The sequence below is a fragment of the Corvus kubaryi genome, unplaced genomic scaffold (assembly GCF_017639235.1).
Source record: "Corvus kubaryi isolate FWS band 111438036 unplaced genomic scaffold, C.kubaryi_AGA036_p1.0 37236, whole genome shotgun sequence".
Lineage (NCBI taxonomy): Eukaryota > Metazoa > Chordata > Aves > Passeriformes > Corvidae > Corvus > Corvus kubaryi.
In genome coordinates, this window is record NW_024581067.1 from 2,079,049 (window position 1) to 2,102,614 (window position 23,566).

General features: G+C 47.4%; 1 protein-coding gene across 1 annotated transcript; it reads right to left on the minus strand.

Annotated features, from left to right (window-relative positions):
* Positions 1-906: 906 nt before the first annotated feature.
* Positions 907-22,719, minus strand: CKMT2 (creatine kinase, mitochondrial 2). The gene is made up of 11 exons (XM_042023071.1): positions 22,618-22,719; positions 17,600-17,673; positions 15,415-15,571; positions 14,082-14,280; positions 13,016-13,111; positions 11,371-11,592; positions 8,433-8,518; positions 6,408-6,531; positions 4,517-4,651; positions 4,090-4,215; positions 907-1,129 (listed from the first exon to the last, which is right to left on the minus strand). The coding sequence occupies exons 3-11, from the start codon at positions 15,564-15,566 to the stop codon at positions 1,010-1,012; spliced, it is 1,260 nt and encodes a 419-aa protein (XP_041879005.1). The 5' UTR covers positions 15,567-15,571; positions 17,600-17,673; positions 22,618-22,719; the 3' UTR covers positions 907-1,009.
* Positions 22,720-23,566: the final 847 nt, after the last annotated feature.

Consider the following 23,566-nt stretch of genomic DNA (forward strand, 5'->3'; position numbering starts at 1 on the left):
AGAGCTAACAGTGTAGTCTCTCCAGTTTTGCTTATTTGCCTTCTATGTAAAATCATCAGAAGTCTCTTTCCCTCCCCCACAATTACTATTATTAACCACCATTCGGAAAGCCAGCAGCAAAATGCTAGGGAATGTGCCCAGCACAGATGAGGAGGAAACAGTAATCACATGGAAGCTCCAGCCTGCTCTACACTCAGCAGCTCTCCTTCTGAGCCAGCACACCATGCTGCTGATTTTCAAGAGCAGCTAATTCACCATCTAGCTCTCAATTAGCTTCCAATTGTGACTTTTAAAGTCTGTAGCCAGTTATGGGCTGGCTATCTAGCCACAGCTCTGCAGATATGACTCACCCAGGGACCTTCCTGAGAACTGGTGTTCTGGCTGTGAAACACTGGGTGTGCAAAAAAGAAGCAATCAGTGGGATTGTCAGCATTTGCTGACAGGTTTTTTTGTTTCCACTGAGCTGCTGAACACATGGGACCATGGTGGGCATGGAGATGTCCCTCAAGTGGCAGCACATGCTCAGGCACTTTGGGGAGTGCTAGCTGAGCCAGGACCTGGTACCTGGAACCTGAGAGCTGCAGGAGAGGACTGGAGCAGGCTGTGCTGGGCAGGTTTAGGTGGGATGCAGAATATCAGCAAACTGATTTGCCTGCTGGTTTTTGGGCCGTTTTGCTGCAGCCCAAGGACACAGGGCAGAAATGAGCAGGATGCTTATAGGAGACATCACAAATATGCCCAGAAATTCAGGTGCTGCATAGAATTAGAGATTTGTGCTTTTTGCACAGCTGAAGTGGTACTTTTCTTATCACCAACCAAGAAAGGGAAGCATCCCAAGGTGGTTGTATGGGTGCACCCCAGTAAAGCTGTCCCCAGACCAGTTTGTGCCAGTGCAGCCAGGAGACCTCAGGTATCAGGTGGTGTTTTATTTATACAGAGATGTATGGGGGTGCCTTTCCATCAGAGTGGCAGCCACGTTTACTCTCTGCTGCGGCCATCAGCAGCAACTTCATCTCCTGCTAAACTGAGGCAGGGGGGGTGGCACCTTGATGTCTTGGCCTCTTTCCAGTTTCTTCTCGCAGTCGACGAGGTAATTGACCCCATCGATGACAATCTGGACTAGCTCCACCTACAACAACAAGAAAATTGTAGTAACAGGTTTAGCTCATCTGTCAATAGAAGAGTGGGAAGTTGGCTTGTGCTGTCACAAAAGCAGGCAAAGCTGTAAGTGAGGAGCATCACAGACATCACACCCCCTCTGGCACAGGGTTCTGCGAAGCCACAGTAATTCCCTTCTCCTGTTTGCCCTGAGCTCAGACCAGCAGCAGCAGAAACGTTGAAGCAGGTCCCTGAAGTTATCTCCACCAAACTGTTCCCTCAGGAACAAACCAACCAGGAGAAAGCCCCTATATAAAGTGTTCAGGCAGAAGCTGAGAGACCTGTTTCAAACATGCCCCCCGAAAGGGTGCAGAGTGCTCCCCCAGGTGTTGCTGAGCAGCGATGCCTGGCACAGAGCATTCCCCACACTGCACGAGGGTGAGAACACAGAGCAGCTGTGCTGTGAGTGCTCAGCACAGCCAGGCAGTGCTTGATGAAGCACTAAAGTTCTTGCTGTGTCTCCCCAGCTCCCAAGCCCAAAACACACCATCTGTGCGGGAACATTTGTGTGAGCACAGAGACATGGAAATGAATTGGGAGGGATGCTGGTGCAAGGAGAGCAAGAAGGAGGCTTGCTGCCTTGGTTCACACCAGCCCTGAATGCTGCTGGAGGCACAGGGTGGGTGTCCTTGACGTGGCTGGGACTGGGAGGATGGCAGGACTGCCAGGGACATTTTCAGTGCCTGAGAAAGCTCATCAGAGCACAGCTGTGTCCTTCCCCTGCAGACAGCCATGGCCCTGCTGGGATGGTCCCTCAGCCGTAGGAGCACCCTGCCCGTCCTGCCAGGCTGTGCTGAGGCTTCTGCCAGGCCCAGCACACACAGCTCTGGACCCATGCTGGCTCTGCAGCACCCAGCACTCCTTCGTTCCCAGCTCTTGAGTGACACTGCCACGGGTGGGATTCGCTCCAGGCCCGGAGCAGCACCAGAATTTGTAATTCTGTATGGCAGGGGGGTGGTGGTGTCTTCATAACCTGCTTCAAAATTGCTGGAGAATACAAGGGGCCTTGTCCCCAGCAGACAGGTGACATGTGAGGACCACACGCCCTGTGGCACTGTGAGCCAGTGAGATAAAGCTGATACTTCTGAATCTCCATGAAATGGTTCATTAGCAACCTTAAATGACTGGCTTGTTAAAACCAAGTGCAAAGACTAAATCCCATTGTCTCTTTATTGTGACAGTTGCTGATTTTCAAGGGATTTGTGTTTACTATAAAGCATCTCAGTGGCTTAGCAGTTTATTTCATTGTCCTTTACAGACCAGCTGTGTTGGGAATTCAGAGGTCTGAATTTGCAGTCTCCATAAGAAAACAAATTTCATATTAAGTTTGCATTGACCAGTAACTGAAACAGCAAAAATGCAAACAGTTTTATCTTGCACCTTTGGGAACATAATTCAGTTCTGCAAACACATTTACCACATAATGGAATTTATTTAATTATTTACTGAATAAAATTTATCTTATAATAAAACTTTTCTTATCCCCTGAGTATGTCTTCTCTTATTTAGATTTCAGAATCTCCAAGGTAGGGCCTGTGTCTTTTTTGTTGTTTTAGTCCTTTGGATCCTTGCTGTAGGAGGCATCACTGACTTCAGTGGAAGTCTTTATATAAGCAAAAATTTGTAGGCTTAGGCTGTCTGTCAGTAGGGCTTAATTAATCATGCCGTGTAATCCTCTTTTATTATTGTTACTTTAATATAAAGCACACATGATGATGTGTCAGGTATTAATAGATGTCTTTTTCACAGGCTGTTTTGGCAAATAAAACAGCTTAATAGTATTTCACACTTATTTATTTTGTTCCCTGTTACTTACTTCATTCTAGATCCCAAGGAACACAGGTGCCTGCATCAAACTTCAATATTTAAAGTGTCCAGACCTCTGTCTGTGGCTGTGGGGCATTCAAAGGCACGTCTGGATCAGAAAGCACAGGACACCTGGCTGAGCTCCAGTGGCAGATGAGCCAGGAAGGGAAGGCACTGTGGACTGGGTTAATTTTGCTGCCACCAGGTGCATTATCCCAGGGTTATATTTCTATTATGAAAAACTACCTAGAATCAGGCTGGCCCCAGGTCTTGGGCTGCAACACCCGGGCCAGACTGCATCCACATCCAAACTGCCACAGCCTCGGGGTTTGACTGTGAGAGGAGGCTGCAGCTCCTGGGCATGGCTGTTTCTCCCCCATCCTCGTTAGCCTTGCTCTTAGGAGCTGCCCTACCTTATAAAATAGTTGAACGTGAAGCTGGAATGAGGTGTGGGACCCGGGCTCCCAGGAAGGCAGCAGCAGCTCCAGGCTGCAGGGTCATTTCCACGCTCTGGCACAGCAAATGTTCCTTCTCACTGAAATGGCATTGCAGCACATGTCTGAGGGGAACCCATCTCTCTGCGGTCTGTGCCCTACAGGGGAGGCTCAGGACTGACTGTGAAATCTTTGCCTTGATTTAAATCTAACTGTGATTTAAACCCAGCTCTCTTGTGTCCTCTGCTGAGAGGCACACAGGACATGTGGAAATGGCCCCAGCTCCTCAGTTACTGCAGAGTGGAAGCCTTGTGCTGCTGTGCAGCCGTGGAGGAAGTGTGTGACTTGGTAGTGAAAGGAACGTGACACCCTACACCAAGTCTTGCTTTAGTGCCTGATACCCTGCGTGGGTTAGGACTCCATGCCTGCTTCCTTGCACCACCTGCATGCCCTCAAGGAGATCCTCAGCACATTTGCTCAGGGTTGGGTTTTTCACTGCCATAATAGGAGTATTCATCAAGCACTTCATGCATGTTAACAGTTTTTCTTTCAGTGAGCATCTCCACTGGGCCAGAATCACCGTGAGTAAAAACTGCTGTGGATCCACTGAGGTCAGCAGAGGGAAACTGACCCCTGTCTGTACAGATCTCAGCTAAAAAGCCAGGGAAACCCCCTAAAAAGATCAGTTTACCTCTGAGCGACCGATGCGGTCCAGGTTGGAGATGTCGTAGACGTCGGCCACAGCCGCCGTGTCCACCCCGCCGGTGCCACGCTTCTGCAGGCGCAGGTTCTCCAGGATTTTGGAAAACCTGGGGTCCTGTCAGGAGAAACAGCTTTGAGCTTACTGCCTTTCACTGCGTGTATGGTATATATGACAGGCAGAGGTGCAGTTTTGTCACTGCTTCGATCACAGCACATCTTCGTGGCTTCCCGCGAAGCAGATTGATTTCCATAACAAATACAGCAATTTGCAGAATTAAAGCGTGCTCGTTTAGCTGCGCACTACCCCCGGGACCTTGCTACACACATCCCTGCAGTTGCCGTAAGCTGTCATTTTTCCTCTGTTCCCTTACACACCAGGAGAGCTGACTTTTGCCACGTTTCAGCGCCGTGTGTACCTTGCTGAGCCTGGGCAGCTTGACGTGGACTCCGGCGCGCAGCCCCGTGCCCAGGTTGGAGGGACAGGTCAGCACGTACCCGAGACGCTCGTTCCACATGAACTCCCAGCCCCGCTCCTTGATCAGCCGTTCCACCTGGGGTGGCCAGACAGAAACAAAACAGAAAGGGCAGCATATACCAGTGTCCTATTTTAAGATACCAGTGGAGTGGCAGGAATTTACACCTGGGTGCGGTGTGGTCTAGGTGTGATACGAATGTTTGCAGACATCAGGTACCAGAAGGATTTCTTCACCATCTTCTCATGACCACTATCTTTCAGACTCTTTGTCACTTCATCACAAAACTCCCTCTTGCATTGTTTCTGTAAAGCCTTGGCCCATGGAGCCACATCCTCGCTTAAGAGTTGTGGCTTTTGCCATTTGTTTCTAACTCAGTAATTTTGAAGTAAGTTTGCAACATAGGACCCCAAAGGACTCAAACACTACAACAGAGGCAGCTGAACCTGATTTTTGTGTAGTTTTCTAGCTGATGTCATGATTCCTTGAAGAGGACTCCTGGTCTCTAAATGCCAGGCTTCCATTATAAGCAGACAACACAGCTTGTAGATAAGACTTCTCATCAGTAGGTCTCTGACCAAAATTAACAGGAGAGTGAAATAATTATCTTCAGGAAAGTCACAAGGGTCTATTGCCCTTTGAATAACCTGCGACTCTGTTCTCTCATCTGTGCTTCTCAGACTTGCTTGTGCAAACCCAATACAATTTCAGTTCAGTTCTCGTCTCTCCCTGAGGAGAGCTGGATACATAAACCAGCTCATGCCCACAGGACTCCTAGAAATGCAGCTGAATACTTCAGGTCTGCAGAAGGATACAGAATAAATGACTCTCCTAAGATCACTTCTGTATCTAGTGAGGATAACACAACTGGTGGTGGGAAACTAGATCTGATTTGCTGCCCCAGACGCCTGCTGTGGTCACAGCTCCCAAAGCTGCCCCAGCACTTTCCGTGTCCACGTCCACAGGTTGACATGAGCTCAGCTCAGCAGCAGAGGCAAAGCTGGCAACAACACCTGGGAGCTGTGTCACCTGTGCACTGCTCAGTCTCACAGGTATGCCTGGAAACCCACCCTGGAAACTCTCAGTAACCACCTTGATGCCAATGGATCATAAGTCAGATGACTGTTTTTCTGTGCCTCAAAGCCCAGTGCAAACCATAACCCTAACCCAAACCATTCCAGGGTTCCTTGACATTACCTGTGGGGCACAGTAAAGTTCTCTTTCTCTCGTAAGTCAACTTTTTTTTGTGCCAGAGCAGGTCAGAGGGCTGCACTGGGCCCAGACCCAACCTGAGTCACCTGGACTGTCCGGGCAAAACTGTTTTAAACCACACCCTGTCTCAGGAAGCCTTTCTTTGTTAGCATTGTGATTAGCTAGACCAACATAAAATCCAGGAGCCCTAGTGATCAGTTCTTAGTATTTTAATCACAAACCCCCATATCTCCCCAAAATAGTGGGTGCTAGGCCCTGAGACCTGTGCACAACCTCAGCAGGCTGCACTCTGCTCCCAGCCTCAGGAATGAGAACCAGGAGGGCCAAATAAAGTCTTCATTCAAGCAAATCAAACAATCCAAATGAAATGCTTCATTTATTAATTCCCACAGTCTGCAGGCACAAAATAGCAAAAAAATTATAGTATATTTATTTATTTTTCCCTACAACTCAGCTTGCAATCTGCTCGTGTTTCCTGCTTTAGCTGTGTTAATGTGGGTTGTTGTGTGGACTGATGTGACTTCATTTCATTGCTCCCGGAGATGTCAGCTCAGTGTGAACCACAGTAAGCACGGGTGACAACAGTGAACAAACAGGAATAATAAACTCATTGAGACAGTACCTCTTTTAACCCACGACAGAATCTTTCAAAGACACGTTTCATGTTGCCACCCTTCTCCATGGAGATTACCCTGGTGTGGTCCTCTTCATTAATCCAAATGAGAAATGTCTTCTCATTGTTGTGCCTAGTCAAGAGGGGAGAAAAAAAAATCTTTTAAAAAGCAAGCCCTGAGAAATAATTCTCAGCATCCTCAGTTTACCACAGTCTCTCTGAGCACTAGAGGTGTTAAACATGTCATAATAAAACTGTTGTCTCCAGTGAGGGATTGGAGCTGATTCCACCACTGGGTCCCTCATGCCTGTGGCATTACAGGGTCTCTTGGGCACAGTGTGAGGAAAGTTTTCTGGTCACATCATCCCGCTGTAGTGCTAGGCAAGGAAAACGTGTGGTCCTCCATCAGGAGGGTGCAGCCAAGGGAGGAGCCAAGCTCTGCACCCTCTGTCCCCAGGGAAGGGTTCTATTGCTCTTGGAAAACCCAAACACTTACATGCTGCTGGGAGCCAAGTAAAGTGTGCTCAGGGTTTTGTTCTCCCCAATCTCAAACCCCAGTTCCCGCTGTGTCCCTGGCAGCACTGGGTGTCTGCATCCCTCAAGGGATGTGTCTGGGACCCCTCAGTGACCCTGCTGTGTCAGTAAGGACAGAACCCCTGAAAACCCGCTCCTGCTTCAAACAGACAATCAGGGCTGGCTTTGTGAAGTGCTGGGTCACTTTTCCTGGCTTTGTCTTCTCTTGGCCAGTCTCCTACTGCTGCCTTTCTACAGCACATAGAAGGTGATTGATGGGATCAGACTCATTTGTGCCAACAGTGAAATATCACCAGGTTTAAGGCACATGAAAGTGAAAGTTCAAGATCACTGAGAGCCTGACTTTCAGCTGGTCTTTTACTGCGTCTCCTTTTTCTTTTTGCAGTTGGAGCTGGACAGTGCAATGCTGAGCAGGTGTAAACATCCTGTGCCCTGACATTGGGGTCAGGCAAGGTCCAGTCACCTCCTCCTCAGTCACATACAAATGCTGAGGGAGGGTTTTATAAATAGTCTGAGTTTGGCCTAACTCACCTCCCCCTTTTGGTTATACAAGTGTTCCCACTGCTTTCAGGACCATGCATTTAAAGTGTGCCATTGCTGATGGTGCTGTGGTGGAAATGGTTCTGCAGCCCATAACAAGGACAGGATCTAAATCATCAAAAGCAAAATGATTTCCAGAATGTGCACAATTTTTGACAGCATGTTTTTGCAAGAGAAAGGAAGCTTTTCAAGAAGTAGCTTACAGAAGTACGTTCCAATCACACTAATTTTTTTTTTCCCGTTTGCCTGATATTTCACATGTAAAAGAAGCCAAAACCTAGGCCTATTTTATTCAGGAGATCCCTGGATTGTAATATGCTGTTCGTACTTCTGTTTGTTTGTAGAGGCAATGAATGAGGAACAAAGGTCCCTCAAGCTTTATCCTTTTCCTCAGATGGGGACCAAACAATCTGCACCTTGTTGAATCTAATAAGAAGCTTGTTGAAATGAAAAAATCCTCACAGTTTTCCAGCAGGTCACTGGGTTTCCTAGGTGATCAGGTTTCACACTAGGTAATTCCTCAGAATCCTTTTTGCCTGTTGTTTCAGCATTAAAGCACCTGGCAATGCCTACCAGTGCAGCAGGGTGGATGCAGATGCTGTGCACTGCACAGCTGCCCCCTCCTCTCCTGCTGGTTTGGGCACTCATCTCAGAGCTTGTTACCCCTTTATCTCCACAGAAAATATTGTATTTGGGCCCAAAGTACGTCAAGTGAGGTGTGACTCTAAGAACAGACCTAGAACAAAGCAGGAAATTCAACTTCCCTGTCTCCTTTTCATCCAGCTCATTTGAAAGGAAAAGGTTGCTTTCAGCCCTGGGAGTTAAAACATTTTTCTTTTTAAAGCAAACTGGACATACTGTGAGTGTGGGACCAGAATGGCTGCAGGGTTAGGACAAGCAAGGAGGTTGGTAAGACAATCTTTAAGCAGGACACAGGACTCTGCAGATCTCACAACATACCAGATTCCTCTGGCGTCCGGCCAGTCACGTGCCATCCCAGCACATGTTAGCAAAGGGGACACTGGCTTGTCAAAGAGAAAGTGATCCTGGGCACCAAAACGGGGCCAAAGGGAGACAGACAGACAGAGAGGGAGAGAAAACAAAACAAAATTCCAGTTTATCCAGGAAGCAGTGTAATGCTGTCCAATACATTTTTTGTGAAGGCAGTGGAAGCACAAGCAAATCACACAGTACAGCCTGGGAACCTGGTCCCTCTGCCTGGAAACTAAAAGCTCTTTACCCAGGTGATTTTCATAAGTCTTGCAGAGTCTCACTGACATGTTCTGCCAAAACCATTTTTCTAATGTAAGGAGGGATGGGAAGTGGGGCCTAAATCCATGTGGACACACCAAAGGGTGCTCTTGAGGACCTGGCTCCAGATCTTCTCTGCGTTCAGACATATTCCAGCGTAGGAGAAGACAATGAGTTCTTAAAGATTAAAAAAGATAATAATAAAAAATGCTAGTTCTGAAAATATACTTCTCCAGCATGGAGATTTAGATATTTATTCTGAGCATGAACTCAAGGCAGGAATTAAATCTATGCTAATCTCAACCTTTTGGAATCACCGGCTTGGTCTGTTCCTTAACAGAGCTGCTATTTGTGACTTAATAAATGTAGCACTTGCTGTGCCACCAACTTGTCCCATGCCTGTTAGTTTACATTTAAAAAAATTAATTTGTTTTCGGGGTTTTTTTTCCCCCTAAGACAATAAGTATTTTATTATTGATTTTCGTGTGTATGCTAACAAACTGTTAGTTCTTAATTCCTTGAACACTGCTATATTGAATGTTGGGGGGGTTTTTGCTGGGAGTGTTGTTGGTTTTATTCTTTTTTTTTTTTAAACCTAGGGCTTAAGTAAAAATATTGAGGCAATCTATCCAGAGAGCATATGACGTGGTAGACACATTCATGTGCTTTACTTCATTTTTCTTTTAATGAAGAATGCAATAATTATTATTATATTCTTCATTTCACTTAGGTTTTCATCTTTGAATGCTTTGTAATGGACACAGTGGAGCCAGAACTCCAGCCATGCAGGAAGAAAAGGTATAGAGTTGTCTTTGTTCTTCAAAGGGACACAAAATTTCCCTCCTCAGCTTGCTCCACTTGACACTTTGCTTGAAAGAAAAATTCTCCTTTTAGCAAGAAAAGAGCTATTAGTTTTTCTCATGAGCATATGGCCCAAATCTGCAAAACACCAAATGCCTTCTGTGCTGAATGCAATTCAAGTAGCACTGATTTATCTCACTGAAATAAACTTTGATCTTACTGAGCTCCGATGGTGCCTTTTAAAAGCTGGCAGAAAGCCTGATCCCACAGAGGTGCAAGGTCCTGAATTACTGGAGGGGGTGAGCAGTGTTGTGAGGTAAGGAATGAATCTCAGGTTACAATGCCAGTGTCTGATTTCTATAACTTTGCATTTTCAACTATGAAACCAAACCAAACAAGATAAAATGCTGAATCGCTGAAGCCTATTCCACCACCCACAGGATTTAGCCTTAAACCATGAAGGAGTTACATTTTCCATACTCCTATTTCAATCTGTGCTTTCTGAGGGGCTGTCTCCTGCTGAAAAGAAAACCTGCAATAGGTCATCAACATCCTGTCAATAAACATATTCCCAAGGACATTCAATTTAAAAAGTTACTGACCTTACACAAATTCTTAACTCCTGGTTAATCCCGACTGTGACACCTAGTTCCAGGGTTATAAATAGTTACGTTACTTCATCAGCTCCCCTTTGGTTGATGTTATGGAACAATGTGCCATGAATATAGCTAAGAGGGTACAGCCATTCCTTTGGATATTTAAAATGCTCATTCAAGCTTTGTTTGATATGTCACATGCTGTGACAAAATCCATGATGAAAATCCTTGTGTTTCCATCTGTGTGACAATGAAAACTCTCGTTATGGGCCTGATCCTTCAATTCCTTAAACACAACGACAGGACTAGGAAAAGGTCACCTGGGTGCAATTGGCTACGGCCACTTTTGGGAAATTAGAATTAGCATAGTTTTCACTAATGAAATTACAGCCAAATTTTGGGAAATTAGAATTAGTGTCATTTTGATGTCAAGCAATCATAGGCAAAGCCCCCCACCCCCACAGTACGGAATACAAATACCATGTGATGCCTATCTCAGTGTAATAGTTTAAGTTAGAATGTTTATTACTATAGAAAGAATCAATCTTTGCTCAAGGAAATGACCAAGGAAAGGTCCTGAATTTACCTCGATACTTGTCCAAAGAGGTGACAGCAGCCATGTGTGTTTGCTTTGACACAGGTCTCGCTCTCTGGAATATAAATCCACGCTTCAGACCTGCACAGTGATGTCCTTAACAGAAATACAGACCCTGGGCGGTTTGCTGTCCCATTAAAGATATCGACAGGCCATTAAATACAGGTTAATTGTGTGGTTATCCTGCTCGGCTCTGCAGGGAAGCGTGTGCCCCCGAGGAAGGTGACGATTAAGCTAAAGGAGAGGCGGCGAAGGTGCTGCGGGCGTGGAGCAGGACTTACATTGTAGGTACAAAAATGCTGTTAGTGAGGATCTTCTTGTTATTTTTCTAAGTCCGTGAGAGACTTTTCTCTCTCACAGAAGAGCTAGCAGAAGAGGCAGCCACCTGCAACCTTGGAAAGTCTTGTTTATGGTATAGTAGAAAATATTTTGACAATGGATGTTTTAGGATTTTAGCCAATCACCCCCAAGGGGTGGCTGATCCTTTGTCCAATTAGACTATGAAGAAAAAAGTCTATGAAAGAGTTTGTAAAATAATTAAATAAATCAATCTTGCTGCACAATTCCTGCCTGCTGGATCTTCTCCTCCTCCTCCTCCCTATGGCTGCGGGACACAGTGCTATACCGTAGGAACCAGGCCTGCGGTAATACTTACATCGATCAGCTGCTGCTGCTCGCGCTCGGTCATGCTGGTCAGGCTGTAGTACTTGCCGGACAGGTCCCCCCGCAGGCCGGACAGCGCGGTGACCACGACGTTCTCAACCTCCCTGCGCTCGGCGCGGGTGCAGGCGGGCGGCAGGCTGAGCCCGCGGATGCTGCGCCCGGTGCGCACCCGGGACGAGAGCACGTAGCGCTCATCGAACTGGCCCTGGGTGATCTGCGGGGAGACAGGGCTCAGTGCTCGCCTTCCGTCCGCCTCTAAAACCCAAATCCCGTCGTGCACAAAGAGGGGCTTCTCCCTGCCCAGCCCCGGCATCCTCTCCACTCAGGACAGCGGGAGCCCTTCAAGAGCTTCGGGCACCAGGAGTTGTTTTCAGGACCAACACCTTTCTCTGGCTGAATGAACATGTTGGAGTGACCAGCTGGTCCTGCATGGTCCCCAAATGTGGAGTCCACGTGGCTTTTGGAAAATAGGGATATGGGCAGAGGCAGAGGGCCAGGTAAGGAAATCCTTTGGAAGAGGGAAGCTCAAAATGAGCACAGCGTAGCTGAACTATGAAGGAAGTACTGAGCTGCACATAAAGTTTGACCCTATGTATGTGGGGGTACTGGATTCAACTCCTGCTTTCATTGCATGCCTTAGACCCATGTTAATCTGAGGAACTCCAGCCCAAGGAATTCCAGCCCAAGGAATTCCTCCACACCAGAGAATGGGTGGCTTCATTGGAGGCCCAGCTGAAATGTCTCTATACAAACACACCATAGCACGGGCAATAAGCAGGAGGGGTCAGATGTGCCACCTCACCGGCATCATGGGGATGTGGAGGGACATTCCTGTGACTTGGAGTGGAAGGATACAGGCTTCCTGGGAAGGCAGGCAGGGAAGATCAGGGGAGGGTGTCATCCTTTAAAGCAGTGACCAGCTGGAGTGCAAGATCACTAACTGGAGTGCGGGAGAGCAGACCTCAGCCTCTCCAGGGATCTGCTTGGCCAAGCAGCATGGGGTAAATCCCTGGAGGGAACAGGGGCCCAAGGAGCTGGGTAATACTCATGGATCAACCCCTCCAAGCTCAGGAGTGATGCATCCCAACAAAGAGGGCACCAGGAAAAAACATCAGGATGCCTGTGTAGATGAGCAAGGAGCTCCTGAACAAGCTCAGATGCAAACAGGAAATCTACAGAGGGTGGAAGCAAGGACAGGTATCCTGGGAGGAGTACAGAGCAGCTGTGGCTGCCCCTGGATCCCTGGAAGTGTCCAAGGCCAGGCTGGATGGGGCTGGGAGCACCCTGGGATAGTGGAAGGTGTCCCTGCCCATGGCAGGGGCTGGGAATGAGATGGGCTTTAGGATCCCCTACAGCCCAAACCATTTTCTGATGATTCTGTGTTCTCTAAGCTCATGAACAGACCCAGGTGCCCAGTGAGGCTGTGTCCCAAATGCTTGGTACAGCTGGCACTTATTCCCTGCTGAGAACAAGGGCTGCAGCTGACAGGGCCATGACTGGCATCCCATTTTCCTTAAACATAAAATTGGGTCTTCACAGTTGGATCTAGAAAAGTAAAAGTACTGTTGCATACAGCATCATCATTGGAATAAGCAGCTCAGAGCCTTTCTTGTGGCATTGTTTTGTTTCAGTCCTACCTTGGATGCATCCAGGTCCGTGTGATGCTTCATTGTCCGTGGATCGTAGCCATTATGTCTCGCTTTAATGACAGGGTCAAAAATCTCAGCAAACACCTGCGGAGTCAAGAGAACATAGAGAGAGTCTGCAGTATCACAGGAACGCGTCCTCGCAGCAGCTCCAGACAGAAGGCCCTGTCTGCAGTTACCATAGACAGGGACTGAACAGCCAGGCTGGGGTTTGGGGTGTATTGCCAACCAGAACACACTCCAGAGCCCCCCCAGCCACTTGCCTCTAGGTTCTAGGTCATGCAGGAGTACCCTGAGTCTTCCCTGCCATGGGAAGAGTCCTGGTTAGAGCCACTTGGCTCAGCTGTGCCCACAGTGAGCCCCAGCACAGCTCCCTGCCGGGGAGCAGCAGTGCACACCTGGACAGGCACACCAAACCCAGGAGCTGAGAGTCTGGAGTGGCAGATATCCAGCCCACACTCACTGGGACACTGTGGGGAGGCTGCACAGGAACAGGCACCACTGCAGGTGGATGAAGGAAGCAGACCACAGGGATCAATAACAATAAGGACTTTCTTCTGTTTTCCTCTTCTCATTGCAGAGCTAAATGAACTGTCCACCCTGATGCTGTTTGCCTTCAGTTTTCCTCGTGATCCAAAGGCTGTGGCTTAGTGATGTCTGGCACTGCCCAGAAGATATGTCTGCTTTGCTTCTGCCTCTGCTGATTCACAATGTGATTTCCACATCATGTTCATTTTGTGTGTCTCAGAATTGGACAGTTTTTCCATAAATTAGGTTTAGTTGTAGGAAGGAGGGCAGCTGCTGGAGGCAGGTAGCAGCTGCTGCCAAGGGGGTACATTTTATTACCTTCAGCTGCAGCAGAGGGGGCACCTATAGTAATACCACATGTCCCTGCTTCTCCTAATGCGCAAAAGGAGGGAAAACACCAGCCTGCCCCCAGTGTACCCTCTGGGACACAATTTGTCTTGGGAACATGCTCCATTCTGGGAATCTGTCTTCATCCGACAGGAACAGCACCACGAGCACAGACCCAGCCAGTCCTGTGGAATCCTCTTACCTCATAGGACTCTTCGTCCCCAGCCACCATGCCCACTGTCTTGATGAAGGGGTGGCCGGGGTTGTCCACCCCAGTCTGGATGCACTGGTCCAGGGTGTACCCGTTGGGGGTCATCTTGTCCCTGAGGCGGGAGTAGATGCCCGGCGTCAGGCACTCGGCCATGCAGTTGTTGTGCTTGCGCAGGTCGGGGTAGTCAGCACTGCAGAGAGAGAAACCCGAGGCATTACTGGACAGTGACCTGGATGGTTTGTGAAGCTAAAAGTGTAATTATTCTTGGTTTATATGCTGCATTGAATTTTAGGAAGGAAGGAAGGCTCTGGTGCTGAATGTGCCCCACATTGCACCGTGCTTTGTGCTGCTGGGGGCCATCCGGGAAATGGGGCCCAGCGAGATCTGAAAGGGCACTGAGCCCCACTGAGACATCTGAGTCAGGCAGGAAAGAGCCCCAGCATCGAATTGCTCAGCTAGATAGACATTTAAGTTTAGATGAAGAAGCGCTCTTTGTTTGCAGCCTGGGCGCTCTCACAGCTTCATGGACATCAGAGGGATTGTCTGACCTGCCAGCTGGGCAGTGCTTCTTGTAAAATACAGGATTTGGTTTAATGGCATTGTTATTTGCAGAAAGCTGCAGGCTGTATGAAGCCAGGGAAAATAAAGACGTTAGGCTTTAGCAAGGGGTCTTTGCAACTCTGTCAGTCCTCAGCTACCTTGTACTGGTCGTGATTTGCTTTATGCACAACTCTGGTATTTCTCTAAGAATACATTTTAGCTAGCATACTACAAATTACTTAATTAATAAAATTAAAAGATGTCAGATCCCTATCCACATTAGTTTTGGCAAGTCTGGCCAGCAAAGTCAATCTACAGAGAAGAAGACCTGTAATTACTTTCTAACCGTCAGCCTGCCAGTTTGTAACAGAATTAGGAGTATTTCCAGTACAGCAGTAATCAGGAGATTATTACTGCTTGCATGGTGAAAATACCTTCAGATTTCCCAGTGGCAGAGTCCATACAACCAGCAGGTCCCGTAGGTGGACCTGCAAAGCTGTTGGTCACTGATGAGTTAAATAGAATGATACACTACTAAACTTGAGGCATATCTTAGGCTTCCTGTTGTTCAGCAGTGTTGGTTTTGGTTGGTTTGGGGGTTTTTTTTTGTGAGTGTTGATATTATCCACATCCCTTGCAGGCCATTACTGGTGCTGCCCAGAAGTGGAGATGTTGGCGACGGTGCTGTGTTTGGTGCCACACAGCCCAGCGATGGCACACACGGGGACTGTGCCGCTCTGATGGGGTCAGCTCCCTCCCCACCCTGCCCCTGCTGCCTCCTTACCTGGGCGGGAAGAGCTTCCTCTTCTCCTGCACAGCAGCATTGACGTTGTGCTGGCCCAGCAGGTAGCCCGTGGCCAGCACCCCCGTGCCTGCGGCGGCGAACAGCGCGGGGGCCGCGCGCCCGGCCAGGAGACGGCAGAAGGTGCCAGCCATTCTCTCTGCAAGGAGCACAGCCAGGGTCAGCACCAGCACTGCAGCAACACCCCCAGCTCACCCCCCAGAACAGGACATTCTTCCCCTTTAGTAGCTCGTGCTCGTCCGGTGTGTTCAGGGAAATGTGGGGATTTACGGTGCGGTGTGTGGCGTGTGTGTATTCGTCCTGTTTTGTTCTGCTGGGGTCTAAGTCTGAGCAAGAAAATGGCATCTTCTGTGGGACTCTGAAAGAGGCAATGCACGTTTTTTCTTACAAGAATCAGATTTGGGTTAGTATTGTTGGTGACATACAGCTCCTGTCCAAGTAAAGGACAATTCTATGAACCTAAACTCCAGTTTGTGTCATCGACAGAAGCTTTTTCTTAAAACTGGACTCTGGTAAATCACTTTTGTGAGATGAGCATGGAAGATTTACAGAAAAACATGACATTTCTTCGAGGATCTGCTGTTTCAGTTGTTTTACCAAAAGTTTTCTCAAGTATGTTTTTATGCAGTCTCTTCACCATTCTTTTGGAGGTTATACTAAACTCCTCAAAGCGTTTGATTTTATTTTTAGTGAGCAAAGAGTTCTAATTCCCAATAATTTTCTTGTAGGTCTGGGTCAGTTAGGGCCAAACCCTTTACTTCTTTGTCTTTTTCCCCCTTGTCCAAAGACAGATGCAATGTTGCATCTTTATCTTCTCACTTGGTAACAACTTCTTCGGTGCTTGCATGTTTTTATGTTGCAAACCAGTGTCTTCTTTCTATGTCACATCTGTGAGCTGATGTGTTCCAAGTTTGGAGTCATTTGTTTCATGTCCTCTGTTGTGCTTCAGCAATTTTTTACTGGAATCTTTTCATTCTGTCTCCTCCATGTCTTTGAAACACAATATCCAGTTAATGTAACACCACTTCCAGAGAAAGGTGATGACTGTTTGACAGAAATTTCAGTATTTTTTCACTGAAAGATTCTCCCATAATCTATGAATTCATTTAGGTGAGCTGCAGGACAGGCTCTTGTGACTGCAACAGGAATCCTCCCTCCCAAAATGCAGTACGAGTGTGTTTGACTATAAATAAAAATCAGATAAGAGGTTTCTGATGTAGATTTTTCTGATGATTTCTTTTCTGTGTGTTTAGCAGATGGCTCTTGTGCCTTTTCACAGTATAGCACCTCATCCTACACTCTGGAAATATTTCCTTGTGACTAATCTTCACAGAGCTATTGTTGTTATACCTAAATGTCTGTGAAACACCATGTGTATTTTCCCAACAGCTCTGTGTATTTATAGTTCTGTTTCACCATTGCAAGGAATTGGCTGGCAGTCAAAAACCTGTCCTGAAAACTATCAGCCATATCACAATCCCACTGCAGATGATGATATTATGACAAACAACCCCAGGCACTCATCAGCACCTCTACCACCGTGGATTTTTTGGGAGCTTCTGAACCCTGTGTGGCTTTAAGGGACAAATACGGTTTGTACATCTGATTAAATTAGTGGAAGCATGTGCAGGGTGTGTTTAGGAAGAAGTGTGAGGCACAGCAGTGTAACCATGGCCTGTCAGAAACCCCCAGAGGCTCCGAGGGCTCTGTGTGCCCAGCCCGTGGGTGAGGCGCGTTCTGTGCTCCCCTGCCCCAGGTCTGCTGAGCTGCCCCGGGCACAGGGTGCAAACAGAAACCAGAACCCGTGAGCAGAAAGGGAAATTAAACACCTGGGAAAAGAAAGAGATGAACCCTGGGGGAAAGGCAAAGAGACCTTCTTGGTGCCTCAGAGCGTGCAGGCTTTGTGCCATGGTTGGTGTTGTGGCTTTGCTGCTGAGTGAGCCTGAGAACCCCTCCTCACCCTTATTTCTGCCTGTCTATGCCTTGGTGGGCTTTGATCCCCAAAGCAGGGCCAGCTTTATCGCCAGCTTTATCATGTGCCAGGCCACAAGTGTTTTCCCTGTGGGCAGTGTTATCTGCAGCTGGCTGCAGGCTCATCCCCAGGACAGTCTGGCATTGCTGGATCTCAGGAAAGGTTTCCCTGACCCTCAGGCAGGCTCTGCTTTACCTGACAGACACTTCTCTGGCAGCTCCTAGAAGCCTCTCACACTGGAGATGCCACAGACTGTGCAGGCTGTCTACCTAAAAAAAATATGAACCATTGTAAGACAGGGTTTGTTTCCCTCTTTTAAAAAAGACATGGTGCTTAACTACACATCTCTTCCTACAATGGAAGAGAAGGTGTACAACCTTCTGACTGGAGCATGGAATTGCCATCAGTTGTGACCATCGAATGCAAAGGGTCTAGGGGAACATGAAAGTTGGAATGTCTTAAGAGAAGACAACCAGCGTCTGGAGAGCTGTGGAAAGTGAGCGTAATCCTTTCCATCACAGTGCTGTGACTCCTGACTCACTCACAGCTTTGGCCACATGGGTGGACTCTAGTCCTGGGTATGAATGTCCTGCAGCACAGGCAGTGCAACCAAAGCAGCACAAAAAGACTGCTCAAAAACCTGGTGTACAACCTTAGCAAAGAAAGTTTTTACTTAATGAGGGCAAAAAACGAATAAGGAATTTTATTGGACAGGAAACAATATCATTTGAGGGTTTTTTTCCGTATTTTGCCTTTCAAAAGATAACATGATTTTTAAGTAATGCTTTGCTTCAAAACAAACCTTTTAAAAGATTCATTTGGAAAGAGTCTGAATGCAATGGCCTCAAACTAAGAAAAGATCCTCATCAAAGCTTTTTGTCAAGTCTGACCTCAAATCATTAATATATTCATCTCTTCTTCCCCCACAGAAATTGTCAGCCTGCCACTACAGTAGATTTGCACCACCATTACCTCTGATTAAAGGAGTATGTTTTTCCTAGGAGCACTTTAGAATTACTGTGCTGTGATTCAGGTTTTGCCATAGACCATCTCTAAGCCTCCACTGCAAGGATTGCACTTTCATCGGGGTAATGTAACCACTGCACAGCCTAAAAAGTGCAGGTTTTTCTTTTGCAGGAGTTCCCTGAGTGTCTTCCCCTGTGCTCATGACAGAAAATCGATTTTCTCGGGAGTGTCTGTGGTGCTGCCATAGTGCAGCTGGGACGGCGAAAGAACACTGTTTCAAGATCAGAAGAATTTTTGAGGGTATCAGTTTTAACCCTTGGGAAGGAATTGAGTGTTTGCCTGAGCTGACCAGGTGTGCTGGGGGGAGAACACCTCCCTTAGGAAGGCATCTGTTTTGTGCTCAAAACCATGTAGAGACAGTATGAAAAAAGGGAAGAGAAATGAATTCTAAGGATTAATCAACCTGAGGTTAAAAAACCCTCACCAAAACAACCCAAACTCTTATTCCTGGCCTGCATGTCTGTTCAGTTTAAATCAATGGCCTTTGTTACTACTTTTAACAGTTCGTTGCAGACATTTCTACCCATTATTTGTTCCACATGCACCTCCTTAATAACTCGCTCTTTTTTCATGCCTCTACATCAGCTTTTCATGACATTTCAAACTTAGAGATCATGTTCTGTCTCTGCCCTGAGCTCTTTCCCTTTTGTTTGGTGCTCAGCAGCCTCACAACCCCGGAGGGGGCTCTGAGCCCAGAGCAGAGCTCCTCTCCGCTGAGCGCCCGAGTGGCCGGAGACCAGAGCAGCCCTGGGGCCACAGCGTGGTCACTGCAGGCCAGTGCTGGCCCCGGGGAGCCACACAGCCCCTGAGACCAGGAGACTCCTCACTCAGCAGGGCAGTACTGCCAGCACAGACACAGAAACTCTTCTGAGCCAGGTTCTGTCATGGGGTTGTCTGCAACCCTATCAGTCCCGTCATTTTTTCTTACTATTACTTTCGTTTTCCCTTTACACTGGAATGCTTCCTCATAAGCAAAGGAGCTTTCTCCTCTGCTGGGCATTCTGAAGTCACTGGCAAAATATTCTTAAAGGGGTCTTGAGTCTGATATATCAATTTCTTCTTAAATGTTTATGTGTGGTAAGTGGTTCATTAATTGCACCAACCTTCCACAAGTTTCAAGTTCTTTCAGTCCACCACAAGCTACATGAGAATTCAGGCTTTATTTTAGACAGGATTAGATGCATCTAATCTTAAACTGATTTTTACTGTGTCATTTGTCCAAGAGAGGTCTGATTTCTACGTGATTAGACACGACACCTTTTTTGGGGTACAAACCTTAAAGATTTCATTTTTCAGACTTTTAACAAGACTCTTAGGATTCCTGGCACGAGTCCTCAAGCACGTGTCACTCAGACAATGCTCCGTAGCAACAAAACTCTTTTCCCCAGTGTAATGGGTACGCACACTAAGAGGCACCTTCCTCGTGAACAATGTAAGGATGCAGATATTTTGGCCCACTGTGTAAGAAACACTCAGAGATGTGCCCCAAACTGAGCTGTGGCAGTGGTAGTCAGGGCTGAGCTGCTCTGCTGTCACCCACAGCCTGTGTGTCCTCCTGCCCTGTGCAGGTGGCACAGCCCCAGCAGTGCCCACAGCTCTCTGCTGCGGGTGGAGGGTCTGGTTTCGTGTCCCAGCCCGTATTCAGCACCAGGTGTGTCTCCTACAGGGGATTCCACCTGTAGGCAAGGGATGGGTTTCTGTTTTCCTCTTATTAGTCAAGGTCACTGCAAGGCATTTTTGGGTATTTGAGCTTCACAAAACGCTTTCACAGCTTGCCTTGTACATTTTCCCGTTTTATCTCAGTCTGCTCGTGCTTGGAATAGCTGCCTCATAACACTGGTCAGGATGTCTTTGTACACCACCAGGATGGCAGGTGGCCCCAGGCCAGGGAGTGGAGCACAGCTCAGTGCCTTGGGACTGGCCTTTCTCACTGGCACCAGCTCCTGTCCGGTTTTACCCCCAAGGTCATCTGTGCTTGTGGCACCTCTCAGAAAGGGCACAAACGCTGCTGTACAGGGAGGGAACACACAGCAAGTGTCCCATAAACAACTGCCCTGCACCACGTTCGTCCCATAATGAGCAGCTTTGGTTAATTCCAGGGAATCCTCCTGTGGGGCCATGTCTGCAGGGGCCAGAGTACATCTGCAGCACTGACTCAGAGTAACAGACAGTACAGCAGGTGACCTCCAGTGTCTGCAAAACCAAGGGCTCCTCATTTTCACCCCCTTGGCACCATAAAGGGTGAGCCAGTGCAGGATCAAACCAGCCTTGCCTTTCCCAGTGCAGGATTCCCATATGCCATGGCCAGTGAATCAGCACAACATGTCCACAAGGTCACAGCCTTAGAGGTCACAGCCCTTCTTGCTCTGCTCTGCCCCAGGACGTGCTCAGCTACCTGTAACCAGCCCTCAGGACACCCGTGTCCTGCCAGCAGCACATCTTGGGCTTTAAACTGCATTTTCTTATCTGTATCACCTGCCATGCACAAAAAATGGAGACAAAGGCCAGCACCAAGGTTTAAATGAAGTCACTACAGCAAATCTGGTGCTGGCTGAAGAACAGCCCAAAGGATTGTAGGTGTCACTGGTGGAGGGGCACTTTGTAACCACAGCTTGAACCCCAGGAATCTGACAACTTCAAAACTACTTCTAATATTAAGAAAAAAATTTAAAAATTCTTGTCCTGTTAATTCTTGACTTTCTTGACTTCTTCTAAAGAGGAAGTTTCCAGCTTCATCTTTCTCTGCGTGCATTCTAACACAGGTATTGGTTATCCAGTATTTCACACTTGCCCGGAGGGAAGGAAGGTGTAAGGGTTACAGTGACATTTCTAGAAATAGAAGTAGATTAGATATTTGAGCCATGTCATGGGTGGTATTAATTGCAGCCCCATGTGATCCTGAGTGACATTTTGGAGGAATAGCACAGTCACAGCTAAAGTTCACACGGGCTCAGCCCCACAGGGAATGTGTGCACAGGTCTTACCCCACAAAGCTCTTTAGCCACAGGATCCCTGCGCTGAGCTGGGCCCTCACGTGGTGCAGGGACACGGAGCCTGGCCTTTTATACTTGAGAGGTAATTCCTCTAAGCCATCCTTAGCTCGAGCTAAAGCCTACAGAGGGCAGTGGAAAGTTTTCCCCGCCTGTCCATGGAAGGTTCTGGAGCCTCAGAAACATCTGCAGCGACTGCCATGAGTCACTGCTTGCCTCAGAGGCCATTTTTAGACACACAGAAATCAGTTTACATCACTCTTGGTTTGCAGCATCACCCTACAGCTCAGAGAATAAGACACACGTTAAAACATCCAATCTCATAAAGCAATATAGGTGATTTTTTCCAGTTTCATTGCTCACCCTCAGCATCACTCAAACCCTTTTGACTCATCTGGGTTTTGAGATGCAGTCTCCAAAGCGCAGAAACAGCACCAAGTGCAGACATCGTTCTGACAGTGGCTTAATCACACCGTGGAACATCTCCACCAAAAACACCAACCACATTTCAGTTTCTTCCTGCTTGTAATTCCAGAGGAGAGTGAATGGTTATAAAAACTTACTAATTTGGAGAAAAAAAAAATAAAAAATCCAAACTATGAACCTGTGACCAGATTCGTATGAGTAGAGAAGACACGGTAACTCTTCACAGATCAGAGAACAACCCCTTGGTACCACCATGACTTTTGGTTTCTGTCAGCTGAAGGTCTTGCTGGTCAGACCCGACCAGGTGAGACCCAGACGCCCAAATTCTCCTGCCAAAGCCCAGTCAAGGTGCAGGCACTGCTCACCCTTCTGAGCCAATCTGGTGCTATTTTGCAGTATAAACCTCTCATCTTCGCAGTGCAGAGAGCTACAATCAAAATCACAAAAAACTCATGTAATTAGAGACATTTTCTCTGAACTTGTTAGAGTTTATCTTCCTCTAACTAAAATTGTTACTTAAGGGTCAGCATTAAGGTCTGGGCTTTATGATCCTAGAGATCTTTTCCAGTATTAATAATCCTGTGATTCCATGATTTGAAGCAGCTGCACAGTGGGGGCTGGCACAAACTTTCCTACACCAAGTACTTACACAAGTCAAGAAATTTAACCAAATTAACACCACATCCTGTGGTGCTTTGAATTTGTTTTTAATAACCCTTGCATTTGAAATGCTATGGTTTGAGGCTAGAAAAGCAATGTATGTGTAGTTACCTTGGAGCTGGAGGTAGGGATGTCCTGCTGCCTGCAGCGAGCCCAGAGTGTAAAGGGAGCAAGAGGCTGGGCACTGACAGGAGCCCAGGTAATTTGAGACGGGCAAAAGGAGGTGAGGGAAACTAAAATAATTGCTGCAGGGGCCAATCCTGCCCTGCTGGGTTACGTGAGTGGCATTTGCCTGCACAAGGGTGCCCTTGAGGGCATCAGCAGGATGTGGCAGCAGCATCATCTCTCACACACCTCTCGAGTGCAGAGCACTCACGTCAGCCTGGTCCTCGCCCAAGGACTCATTTAGGAACAGCCAGAAGAGAAAGGTCAGCCCTGCCTGCCTGACCAGCTCCAGAGAGACACCAGCGTAGGGCAATGCCACAATTCCACCCGCACACATCCCAGGTGGAAACGGGTCAGGGCAGGGAATGGGACCAGGGTGAGCTGAGATCACAGAGGGGGATTTGGGCTTTTTTTCCTCCCCTTTACTCTTTAATTCACAAGATTAATTCTTGACTGTTTGTAAGGCAGAGGGGCACAGAAACATGAAATGTAAAAGGAGGCATCTGAAGCCTCTCATCTAGAATTACTATTATTATATTACTATATTGCACTTAGAAGTGATGTATCTCTATAGCTACATAGCAGAAAATTACAGTAAGAAATAACACTTGATGGTTTGGGAAGCATGAAAGAATAATCAATTTCATTCACCTGGTTCTGCTCCCACCAGAGCTGAACATGTGTCAAGGCTGGCAGAGGAGCACAGAGGCCAGCACTGTGCAGCTTTTAACAATCTAACACTTACAATGTCCTTCTCCCTTTGTACATTCCATATTCTTTTACTTTTACAAAGCAATTTCCTGAACCCACATTTCAGATTTTTGAAACTTTACAAAACATAGACATCTCTCCCCCAAACTGTCGTGGCTTGTTTGGGCTAATAAGAGCCATGCAC